This window comes from Etheostoma cragini, chromosome 5 (assembly GCF_013103735.1).
Source record: "Etheostoma cragini isolate CJK2018 chromosome 5, CSU_Ecrag_1.0, whole genome shotgun sequence".
Lineage (NCBI taxonomy): Eukaryota > Metazoa > Chordata > Actinopteri > Perciformes > Percidae > Etheostoma > Etheostoma cragini.
The window spans coordinates 19,319,376-19,332,241 of record NC_048411.1 but is presented as its reverse complement, the minus strand read 5'-3'; the positions used below and the strand labels follow the sequence as shown (position 1 = coordinate 19,332,241).

Below are 12,866 nucleotides of genomic sequence, written 5' to 3'. Positions count from 1 at the left end.
ATTAACCAGCTCCAACTGGGGGATCCTGAGGCGTTCACAGGCCAAGTTGGAGATATACCCTAGTCCTGGGTCTTCCCTGAGGCCTCATCCCAGCTGGACTTGCCTGGAACACCTCCCTAGGGAGGCACCCAGGAGGCATCATTACCAGATGCCCGGACAACCTCAACTGGCTCTTTTCGACGCTTGTACCCTGGATCCCTGGAGCTTTGCCTTCTTGCTCAGCTCTTTTTTTGTCTGTGCGATAAATGGAATGTAATACTGCCCCGCTGCGCCGATTCTCCAACTAATCTCCTGCTCCATTGTCCCCTCACTTGCAAACAAGACCCCAAGGTATTTAAACTCCTTCACTTGGGTAAGGACACATTCCCTACCTGAAAAAGGCACACCATCGGTTTCTTGCTGAGAACCATGGCCTTAGATTTAGAGGGGCTGATCCTCATCCCATCTGCGTCACACTCTGCTGTGAACCAATCTAGTGAGTGCTGAAGGTCGTTGGCCGACGATGCCCTCAGGACCACATCATCCGCAAAATGAAGCGATGAGATCCCCAGCCCACCAAACTGCAACCCCTCCCCACCCGACTACACCTCGATATCCTGTCCATAAATACTACAGACAGGATTGTTGACAAAGCGCAGCCCGGGCGGAGGCCAACAATCACCTGGAACAAGTCTGACTTACTGCTGAGAACTCGGACACAGCTCTTGCTTTGGTCATACAGAGATTGGACGGCCCTGAGAAGGGACTCCCTATCATCATACTCCCGCAGCACTTCCCACAGTATCTGCCGGGGGACCAGTCTTGGGCCTTCTCCAGATCCACAAAACACATGTAGACCTGTTGGGCATACTCCCAGGTTCCCTCCAGGAACCTTGCAAGAGTGAAGATCTGATCCGTTGTTCCACGACCAGGACAGAATCCGCATTGTTCCTCTTCAACCCGAAGTTCAACTATCGGCCGAACCCTCCTTCCATGAAAATTTACTAAATTATTCTATATAGATCACTTAACCTTTTGGCTTTTGACTCTTCAAAGCCAAATAATGCTGAAGTAATTTCACCAAATACTTACTTTTTCTTTTTAAATTGTTTGATCCGAGTAGATTTTAGAGTTCTGGTAAACTAAATTATTTCATAAGAAAAAAAAAGTAAAATGTTGTCTTCTTAAGAGGGCTGAAATTAACTATTATAATTAAATATATTTTTTTATCATTGATCACTCTAATATATGATTATTATTTCTATAAATTGGTTATACTGAAATATTTAATTTCTACTAAGCAAAGCAAACAAAGGCTGCACCTTTATCCTTCCCTTTGAAACATGTTTGCTTTGCATTTTAAGCTATCATATACCAAATTAAATGTCACTTCTTAAACCATTTTAAAATGATTAAAAATAATAAATTATGAAGCACCATGTTACAGGAAATGCATTCATATTGGACATGGAGAATCCCTTATGGGTGAATAACGGCGGGAAACAAAGATTTAAGGAGTCAGAGCTCGGGAGTCGGCATCTGAATGAAAACAAAGACCATCTGTACGCTGCCTCATTAAATGTGCAAGACCCCGTCCTATTGGTGGCAACGACCGGCACTTAACCATTTCCCCACAGCAGATTGCAGGTGGCAGAGCATCGAAAGTCTGAAGGGCATTCCTTACTCTGGTTGCCTTCTAATTAGATTTAAGGGCAAGGAGGAGCCATGGAGGACCTAAAAGGGGATTCAGGATGGAGACAGATGGTGTGAAATTTCGAATGGATGGAAGAGAACACTGACTCCGATGGAAAGTGAGAGATGGAAAAAGAGAGGGCTGAGGAGAGGGAGGTGCTAGGAAAAGGGGGAGACTGAGAAGAGAGGATGGGAGAGAGAAGGTACTTGGTTTGGCCACTTTAACCGTCCATTTTGAAAAGGTAGATATGTTAATAACTGTATGGATGAGTGAAGCTGGCACATACATAGACTTCCTGCAAGTCTACAAAACAAAAGCCTGCAAAAGAAGAAAGGCAGAGAGAGGAACAGGTGAGTAGTTCAGGGTGATGAACATCTGGTTGCAACTTTCCTTTGAGACTCACACCAGCTGGTGAGTATGTCAAAATCTTTACGTCTGTCCATGACAACAACATTTTAGGGCATTAAGTACTGTGTTGATGAAGATGTTTGCATGTTTCAGCCTGTGATCTCAGTTTTTTGTGATCAGTTTCATCATAAATGTGGTGACCCACATTTGCTGTAAGGTGTTTAACTGAGATAATGGAATTATGAAAGCTTTACAGTCTTTTCAAATAGATGAAAAGTTTTCATGAATCAAAAGAGATGGAAGATTAAAATCACAACTGATATTTAAGAATACTGTTGATGCTCTTTTTTATTAGCGTGTAGGGTCCAAAACAGGCTGAACTTTTTTTTTTAATGACCTGACTTATGGGTGGAATGCTTTAAAAGGGTCTGCATGATACAACCACAGGCACACATGCATCAACACACACACACACACACACACACACACACGCTTTCTCATAAAAACACACACACACACACACACACACACTGCTTGTGTGGACCTGGAAACATAAGCAAGTCTTTCATGAGATCAGCCTCTACCTGAGCAATAAAGAGCCATTTGTGCTGTGAATAAACTCTCACTCTCTGGCACCACACACACACACGTTTCTGTCACTCTCCACCTTTCAGTGTCGTGGCACTGTAGAGCGAATGTAAGGTCAGGTTATTTCTCTTTCTGTGCATTTTATAGCAACCACCGTAAACCTGACAAGCAGTCCAACAGCAATGAAACTAGGGCACTTGAAATGGACTGGTAATGAAATGCTCACAAAACATTGAGGCACATCAGGACGAGACTGACCAGGTTGGTTGATTCACATTCTCCAGTTGTCATCTGATTTGTTAGATGTAAAATCGTCTTTAACCTATATCTTTAACTCTCTCCTAACCTATCCTTTATGTAAAGAACTTTCTTGTGATAAAATGCGAGAAAAAAAACAACCTTAACCTTTGCTGTTGCAGTTACTTTCACAATAGGTGCAAAATTAATAACATATCTGTCTTATAGTGCGGATAATTTAACATTTGATTATTAATTAACTGATTTCTCTAATTTTGTATTTGTTGTTATGCACGAATTCTGTCTATTGATCCACTACTTTGATCTAAACAGAAATATCTCAACAATTTCCACGAGACTTTACAGACATTCATGGTGCCCAGAGTATGAAACATAATAACTTTGGTGATCCCAAATAGACCAAATGGTTTTTCCTGTGGCAGGTCAAAATTTCCTTTGGTTCAGGAATACTACCCTTAAGATGAATGACATTCCCATCAGCCTCAGTTGCACTTTGTGCCAATTAGCAAATGTTTGGATGCTAACACACTAAACTAAAATGGTAACCTGGCTTACACCAGCGTGCTGATGTCAGCATTTAGCACAAAGCACCGCTGTACATAAGTGAAGCCTCACAGAGCTACCAGCAAGGCTGTAGACTCTTGTCTTGTTTTATTTTGAAATACTGACCTTTCAGGCCTCTAATAGTCCTGAAAATTAACCAATCTGAGAAGGAAAAACCCCTTGAATTGCACAACATTTGTGTCCATAACAAGAAGGGCAAATAGGGCTCATGAGTTTTAAAATAGATTTTAAGGTTTAAAAAGGTTGGGATTCACTCCTATGAAATGTATATTGTCATTGTAGGGAGTGTCAGCGCTTTGGTGGCGATCTCTACATGAGACACAACACTTGTGAAGATGCTGCCCGAGGATGTGACATATGTGGACAACATGAGAAAACCGGAGGAAGTCTTCTTCAAAAGCTATATTTATTAATCTATGATTTAGGACCTATGGGTTACTCATGTTTTTGGGGTTGCATCTCCACGTGACAAAATTACCGTCATGATTTTATGAGCCACCGGTGTTGACGTTTAAAAAAAAGGACAGATAATCCACCATGTTTAAACGGTGGCTTTTAGCCCTGTCGGCCCGGGTCGGCCTCACTGTGCTAGGCCTCTGCTGCTGCCTGTCCCTGTTCTACCTTCTCGCCTGTAAACCGACGTCTCACAGCAGCCAGCAGTCTCTGCTGTGGTCTAGTGGGGCCACCAGTAAGGAAGGATACATGGCCTTGTTGCAAGAGAGGGAGGACTCACACAGACATTACATCAACAGCCTGACGAAGCAGATAGCCCAGCTGAAAGAAGCTCTCCAGGAGAGGACGCAGCAGCTTCAAGAGTCCCTGGAGAAAGCTAAAACAAGAGGGATTTTTCCTCAGGGTCTGGAGAGTCTGCACAGAATTCCAACACAGACTGACCTTAAGGTATAAGAAAACATGATACAGGATGGTGCAGATGCAAAATAGATTCAGGAGTAATGTGTGCTGAGGAGATAAATGAAGGGTGACCTTATAGATGTAGTAAATGTTACATCATGTCCTCCAGGATTTCCTACGCTCCCAGTTGAACCAGGCAGAGGTGAACTCAGGTGCAAAGCTCTCCAGCGAATATGCAGTGATTCCTTTTGACACTTTCACCCTGCGGAGGTGAGTGGGCTAGCCGTTTATCGGTGAGGACAACTTTAGAGCTATAAGGGCCTCCGGGAGTACTTCTGATGTCTTACCTCATGCCTCTTCATTGAATGTTTTGTGTCACTCAGGGTGTACCAGCTGGAGACAGGGCTGACAAGGCACCCCGAGGAGAGGCCTGTGAGGCGAGACCGCAGAGACGAGCTGATAAGCACAGTGGAAACAGCTCTGCACGTCCTGAACGGACCTCAGCAACACACTGACAACACCAGACAGAAGCGCACATACTCCCCTTCCGACTTCATAGAGGGTGAGAAGGATTTCATCTTCATTGGTTTAATCTTGTTGGAAAAAATTGGTCCATCCACAGCTGGACAAAGTAGATGGCCTACACACAGATTTAGTTTGTCAACCAGGCAAAAGGCTCTCAATGAGCAGAACACCAAGACGTTTGAATGTGGCTGAGTTCCAAATTGAATGCTTTTCTTTTCACTTTTAGTATGCACTGCAGCTGCTCTTACAAAGTACGCACTGTTGCAAGCACTGTGAATACAATTGGGACACACTACTTCTTCATAACTGGTATTTTTGGCATACTGCATTTGACATCGGAATCAGTCAGAGGTCTAGAACCAGGGTAGGAACCTAGAGCATCCAGAGAAAACCACAATGGGAAAAAGGTGAACTATGCAAAGGTCAAAGGTATAAACATCTTTTCAAGTTTCATTTGAAAATATTTAATAATAATAACAAAATGCTTTGCATCCACAGTGGGGGAAAATATTATACTACATGAGTTTTGGAAGTAGAAAAGTCCTCATTTTTACTAATGAAAACATGTAACGGCAGGCATTATTTAGTTAAAAGTGTCTTATAAAAGTTCATATTTAATCTTAGGGTTAAAGTGTTATTTAACAGCTGGTTACTACATCTGTTCTATTGCCATTAAACTCAGTATAATCTCACTGCACCACGCCAGCCTATGTACAAAACAGGTGCTCTTTTATTACCATCTTTAAAACACTGGTAATGCTTTTTTTCCCCCACATGTTCCTTAAACTATGAAATTATAGACTATATGATTTGGTATTGATTGTAGAGACAATAGAGAAATATTTATGATAGAGTAAGTTTAGTTTAGTTTGTTGTTAACCTGCTTGGCACAGGCTAAACGACTTTCACTCTCTTAATTGAAATTATTTAATGAAAATGTATGCACCAATTAAACACTCTGTCCAGTTTCCCTGCATTAGGAAGGAATATGGGACCAATGAAATGAAGTGCTGTCTGTCTCTGAACTAGGGTTGACCCGTACCGAGCGGGACAGAGGAACTGTTTACGAGCTGATGTTTAAAGGCGCAGGCCCACAGGACTTCACACAGCTTGTGCTCTTCAGGCCATTTGGTCCTGTGATGAAGGTGAAAAGCGAGAGCGTGGACACGCGCAGCATGCTCATCAACATCATTGTACCTCTTTCCAAGAGGCCAGACGCATTCAGGCAGTTCATCAAAAACTTCAGGTATCACTTGGAAATTGAATTCAAGCTGGCACCCACTCACACCAACTGAGATTGTATCAGGACATTACTGATCATACAGTTAAGTAGTATTTGGAAATGCTGAGTGCATCCTTGTCTCAATACTGCTTGGTAGACTTGGTAGAAAGCCAAATTAGACTATTGTCTGCTTTAGAGACAATTGGAAATTTATATAAATTTAAAAGGTGTGAGTCTAATTGGTGTCCTTTCCTAAAAACAAAATGGTAATGTATCTCTGGATAAAGTAGTAGCCAATGGAAGTGGGCCTAACACGTTGTTGTTTGTATAAATCCTATGATGTTTTTGGTTTAGAGAGGTTTGCATTCGGCTGGACGGTAGGGTGCATCTGACTGTGGTCTACTTTGGTCGAGATCAGATAGACCAAGTGAAGGCAATGCTGGACCAGACCACCAGGTAATGTAGTCATTTTACAGTTTAATTATCAGCTAATGTGTGTAAAAGTAAATCATATTCACCTACAATATACAATATTGACCTATTTTCTCTTTTATTCCTTAAAAGCCCCTACAAATATTTAGTCTATGAATGCAACTCTTTTGTTCAAATAAATTAGGAAAAGTCACTCCAGGTTTTGTGTCTCGATGACAACAAATTAGGAGGTTTTCACTTTCAGGTTCTAAAAGTTGGTAAATAATTATTTGCGGTCCCGGGTGACCTCCCTTCTTCTCATAATTGTTTGTTGGTATTTGTTTTAGGGTCACATTTATCGGTCAAGTCCTGAGTAAATTCCCAATTTAGTCCCAACCAAGTCCCAACCAAGTCCTACAATTACAGAATGACAGTCAATTTACATAAATAATTAATGCTTTTTGATTTTGTATTTATAACTTTCAAATAAAAGAATTAAAGCTAAATGCCTCTAAACTGTACACTAGTCCTGTGATACAATCACAGTCAATAGTAATATGTAAGATGAATGTTTTTCTATCCATTTTTGGTTGAAGTTCAGTCTTCACGTTTGAATGTGATAATCTCAAAGTCTTTAGGATTTATTCAAATTTGAAGTCATCAGACTCCTAACCTGAGTTGAAGACATGTAACTCGAGTCCACACTTCTGACAAGATAATTATGTGCAATGCCACTGATTACTTAATTTATTAATATTAACAGAATTAATACAACTACGGCAAGACTACATTGGAATATGTCTTTTCTTCTCTGCTCTTGGAATTTACTTTCACAGATGTGTCTAAAAACTGCTTTAGAAATTGAAAAAAGAGTATGGGAGCACAATACCATAGATCCTCTTAGAAACTAACATATGTAATGCTGCAACAGTGTGACTAAACGTTATGTCTGCAGGTCAGTTGTTTTTGAATGATTATTTACTTTTATCATTTAAAAAACCCTCAGATGCATCAGTGTACCTGTCTGAGTAAACACAGATGTTGTCCTTTCTTCTTCTTCTCTCCCTCAGAGAGACTCGGTTCAGGAGCTTCACTTTGATCCAGCTGAATGAGGAGTTTTCTCGTGGTCGGGGCTTAGAAGTGGGCTCCAGGGCCTGGAGGCGCAGTCAGAATGTCCTGCTCTTCTTCTGTGATGTTGACATCCACTTCACCGCTGACTTTTTAACTTCCTGTCGTCTCAACGCAGAACCTGGTGAGAGAGAGGACTTATTAACGTTTGAGCTTTGCCAACACAAAAATTTCAAAACCTTCCGGAGATGTTATACGGCCTTGATTCATACTATAATTTGTTTCTAGGATAAAACAACTGAGGTTAAATATATGGTTGATGATGGTGAATAAAGACAACATTAAATATTGCATGTTTAAATATTGTCATATCTTCTTTTGCATTAAAGCCTCCGTTGTGGCTTATTGGACCTCTGTTCTAGGTCACAATAATAAAGCTGTCATTTGTCCTGCCCTAACAGGCACAACAAAGCTAGCAAGAGACTCAGGAAGATGTCAATCAATCAGTCTGTACACACCCACACAGTCCTGGGAAGAGTCAGTCCTCTAATCAGCCAGATTAACCCCCAAAAACTTAAATTAAAGGCTCTGAACACCCACACAGGTGCTTTTAATTGTTCTGGTTGATCAGACATCTGCTCAGGCTATGTGAGGTCACCCAATGAACTATTGGGTGGACTCTATATACCTGTACGGTGCCAGTTTGAGGGGTTTCCTCTCCATTTCAATTTGGCACACAAAACTGTACATGCAGTTTATTTTTACCTGAATCGATGGCTCTGTGCAGCAGGTAAGAAAAAATCACCACGTTCAAACAGCATCATAAACAAAAAAGACAATGAGGACACAATGTGTACATATTTCACATGATTTGTTCACGCTAAATTATCACTCCTTAAATTATAGTTCACCACTGACGGACTGAATCTCCTGCTGTTTGATTATTAGCTCGTAGAGATTCAAAGCCACACCTGCCCATGCTGCTGCGTAACAACATGCTCACAATTTGTCTTTTTCACAGGTGATACCATTGTTAATGTGAGTACCACCTGTGGTTCTCCTAGCATGAAAGTCAAAATGTCTGCTGCAAAAACAGTCGAAAGTATGAGGAATGACTTGCATTTACCTCATAATTGAAATGGTAATCTATGAGATTCTCTTATCTAAAAAATAATAAAAATATGAAAAAGGTAGCACATCAAAAAATTTCACATGTGAGCCAAATAAACAAGAAAATGCGAGTATTTTGTCCTCCTCTGCAGAACTGCACTGCACTTCCCAGGGATCTGTTAGCAGTCAGTCAGTATGTCTTTGTTCAGGCCTGGTTGTGGTTATTTTACCCAGTTCTTATTCTTTTCACTCCAGTCAAACCTCTGTTGCCACCAGTAATGAGAAATGCCTCACTTCCTGGCTGCCAGGTGTTTAAAACAGAAAATATGTATTACTGTTGATCAATGGTGTTTTATTATCCCTTTTTAAAAGGGTCATACTTGTGGAACACCTGACACATTATCAAATTCATGTGACTATTTTTGTCTCTAGGTAAGAAAGTGTACTATCCAGTGCTCTTTAGCCAGTACAACCCATCTATTATCTATAGTAATGAGACACTTCTACCCTCCATTCAACAACAACTGGTGGGTAAACAATCTAAATATAAAATAACAAATATACAAACAGCAATTTGAATTGTCAGGATGTTGCGGGGATATGAGAAAATGATTTGCTGTCTTTGTCTCAGGTGATAAAGAAGGGAACTGGATTCTGGAGAGACTTTGGATTTGGCATGACATGCCAGTACAGGTCGGATTTCCTCAACATAGGTAATGGAAAAGCTTGTGTCATCACTAATTTCCCTCATTTTATGTTTTGTAACACATTACACAACTCAGTTACAATGCACATATACTACAAATACACCTACTGTCTAGTAATGGAATTACAGAATTACGTAGTTTATGTAAAATTATTATTAAAATATAAAATTCCACTATATACTGTTTTTTTTAGTTAATACCTAATGATAGAACAGTAGTTGTACATAATGTTAAAAATATAAAGTAGAAACACTTTGTTTTTCGACAACCCTTTCTCTTCCTGTGAAAAAGCTTTTTCCCTCCCTGATATGTTGTTAGTTTAAACGTTTGAATGATATCTCTGCTTAATCCCATTTCCTTGTTTGTTTAATAACATCAAATTAAGGAAATAAGATTCTCTTAACATGCTTTTCTTGACTATGATTTTAACTCATTCTTAACCATGTCTAATGATTCTCCTTGCACTTCTTAACTTTTCTACATCCTGGCAGGTGGTTTTGACCGTAACATTAAAGGTTGGGGGTTGGAGGACGTGCACCTGTACAGGAAGTACCTTCACAGTAAGCTGATGGTGATTCGCTCTCCGTCCAGAGGCCTTTTCCACTTGTGGCACGAGAAGAACTGTGGCGATGAGCTTCCTCCAGACAAGTACAAGATGTGTATGCAGACCAAAGCCATGAGCGAAGCCTCGCACGGTCAGCTGGGGGAGCTGTTATTCAAACAAGAGATTGAGGTGCATTTGAGCTCCCAGAAGCAGATGAACAGAGGAGCATGACGAGGACAGTGTAATACGCTTTGGTGACGTTATTAGTTAATGTTGTGTACGTTCTTGTTCTGGTTTACTAACATGAACTATTGAGCTTCAAATTTGACTTACTGTGATTATTGTTCTCCAAATTCAAACACAAACTTGTGAAAATAATGACTGATGTTTTGAGGGAATAAAAAAAATGACTATATGATCTAAATGTGTGCGTTTTATTTACATAGAACTGTCACTGATAAGAGAATATGGAGAAAAAGGTCTTATTTTTTACAGTCTATAACTTTTCTGGCATGGCTCTTCTGGAAGCAGCATAAAATATATCAACCAGTAACATTACAGGGGGAAAATGTTCACACACAAAGGAACAAAGACTCAATTGTTCTCCTGTTTTGGTTTCTGAATTCAAAAAACGAAAAACGACTAAACCAAATTCAAATAACGGTCCGTTTTAGTTTTTTTGAAATTCCTATTTTCATTTCTCCGTTTGAAGATCTACATTAAAAGAAAGACAGGTGGGCCTAAGTGACTCGGAAGTAATAGTAAAAATAGCTTATAAAACAAAAGCCAAGCTTTTAGAATGGGCATAATATGCAACAGTAACGTCATACTAGAGTACCGTTAGAAAAAAAATCAATCAATGAATAGGCTTATATGAACCTGGACTGAAAAAAATGTGTTAGCAACAGTAGTTTATTACAGTTATTTAATATTGTGCCTATCCACGTACACATCACCAGCCACCTTTAATGAGCGCATTGTTAGGTTCAATGCAGTTGGTAATATAGGGTAACCTAAGAACTTGTGTGTGCAGAGTTGCTACTGTTATTGGTACTATATTATATATAACTATATGTACAGACCACCGTACCTAAACCTCAAACCTACTGTGCATGTGCACTTCCTCAAGTACAGTGTCTCGTAGCGTCCATACAGAGCGCAAACATAATCATTCACCAGAATGATCTACATCCGCTTTTCTTAGTTTGTGCCTTCTATAGAGAACAAAATGAAAGGCTAGATATTAACTAGCAAAATAATAGCATGGCTGTTTTAACCGGGCAACTAATGAAAATTAGTAGCAGTTTCAAACAACCATCTTTAAATATACTAGAATGGTAACCAAATTATACTCTCATATTGTAAGACATTCCAACATGCATCAGTGAACTCAGTGCATGAAATGGTGGCTGGCATTCTCAACAATGAAGGCTATACAATACGCACTTCAACTAGACATACAAAGTCCCATAGAGTCTAGTGTGAATTTAGTATATTTTTTATGTAATAACTCAATGTTAGTCATTCATACTTTGGATTTGGTCTGCAAATGCGACCTGAGCGTGTACAATACAGTGAGGTACCTTGTGTGACCTTTGCAGGAGAGTGAGCGACAGGCCTTTGCTGCTCCCTGGTGAATCACTAAGGTGTTACTAGATCAAGGTGTCTGCGGCGTGGGAGGGAGACTGTCTCGTGCAGCTGGGTCAGCATATTGACAATTGAGATCTGCAGGCTCAGCCACTGGAAGGATGGGACAGCGATTTCTCCTGTAGGTCCCTCCATCAGACTCAATGATGCAGGGGTGTGGTTCCTGGCACCTTCCCTTCCCAGTGCCCAGAAGGTTGTGTCCCTTGATGGTCTGAATCCTGTAGTGGGCGGCTTGGTGTACCCTAGTAATGCTTTTAAACAAGTCTTTTATTCTGTAGTTGGGCAGTGACCTGCTTTGTGTTTTTTGGGGCTGGCTCTAATAGTCTGGTGCTGACAGGAAGAGTTGAGCGTGTGTGTTGTGACATCAGACATTCTGCAGGCGAGCCCAATGCTTGGTCACGGGGAATATTTCTGATGTTCAGCAGATTGAGGAAGACGTCGGTCCCCTCTCTATGAGATTTCTCCATCAGTTGATTGGCACTCCTGACAGCCCTTTCAGCTAATCCGTTTGGCTGTGGATACTCCGGGCTTCTGGTAACTTGGATAAGGTCCCACTGCGTGGCAAAGTATTTGAAGCGTTGGCTTGTGTATTGCCTTCCATTGTCTGTGATGAGGGTGTGAGGCTTACCGTTAACAGAGAAGTGTCTTTTCAGTTTTACGACCACAGCTGCTGAAGTTCCATCACGGAGGAGGTCCATTTCATATCATCCTGAGTACAAGTCTACCAGCACCTGGTATTATTGTCCATGCCACTCAAACATATCATTAGCCGCAGCGGACCATGACAAGACTGGAACTGGATGTGGTTGTAGAGGTTCCTTCTGCTGATGTGTCTAGTCTAGTGTTTTTGCAGACGGAGCACGACAGCAGCTCCTCTGCATCGGCCAAAACACTGTACTACAGGCCCTGCGCCTGGTTGATTCTAAGCCTGGGTTACCTCTGTGGATGATGTTGACGCATTCCGGTTGTAGAGAATGGGGAATTACTGTTCTGTGGCCCTTGATAACTATCCCATCCTCCACTAACAACTCCAAGCATGGACAAATGGAAGGGTGGATGCTGCATTCTTTGCCAGGCCATGTGTGGATGACTTTTTTAGAGTCTGTAATACCTGATCCTGTGCTGTGCGGGTCTAGAGCTCATCTATTCTGTTAGTTAGATTAAGCTAACAGACATCACCTCAAACGTGTCATCTGCAGCTTGACTTAGTATGAAGATTGTTTTCTATCTATAGGGCTTCTTCAGGATTGTGACTAGGGGTTCGTGGTCAGTTTCAACAACCGTAGGCTTCCCATACAAGTAATCCTTGAATATGATTCACTGCCAACAGCTCCTTTTTGATTTGAGCAT

General features: G+C 40.9%; 1 protein-coding gene across 1 annotated transcript; it reads left to right on the top strand.

The window, feature by feature from the left end:
• Positions 1–1,634: 1,634 nt before the first annotated feature.
• Positions 1,635–10,128, top strand: LOC117945314 (chondroitin sulfate N-acetylgalactosaminyltransferase 1-like). Its single transcript, XM_034872743.1, has 11 exons — positions 1,635–2,083; positions 2,756–2,869; positions 3,713–4,330; positions 4,452–4,552; positions 4,666–4,844; positions 5,837–6,053; positions 6,384–6,485; positions 7,511–7,692; positions 9,051–9,145; positions 9,250–9,331; positions 9,817–10,128. The coding sequence occupies exons 3-11, from the start codon at positions 3,968–3,970 to the stop codon at positions 10,098–10,100; spliced, it is 1,605 nt and encodes a 534-aa protein (XP_034728634.1). The 5' UTR covers positions 1,635–2,083; positions 2,756–2,869; positions 3,713–3,967; the 3' UTR covers positions 10,101–10,128.
• Positions 10,129–12,866: the final 2,738 nt, after the last annotated feature.

Excerpts from the sequence above, each read along its gene's own strand:
- LOC117945314 (XM_034872743.1), top strand. The coding sequence starts at position 3,968 with ATGTTTAAACGGTGGCTTTTAGCCCTGTCGGCCCGGGTCGGCCTCACT. Across the intron at positions 6,486-7,510 it reads ATGCTGGACCAGACCACCAG|AGAGACTCGGTTCAGGAGCT; the intron begins GTAATGTAGTCA and ends TCTCTCCCTCAG. Across the intron at positions 9,332-9,816 it reads GTCGGATTTCCTCAACATAG|GTGGTTTTGACCGTAACATT; the intron begins GTAATGGAAAAG and ends ACATCCTGGCAG.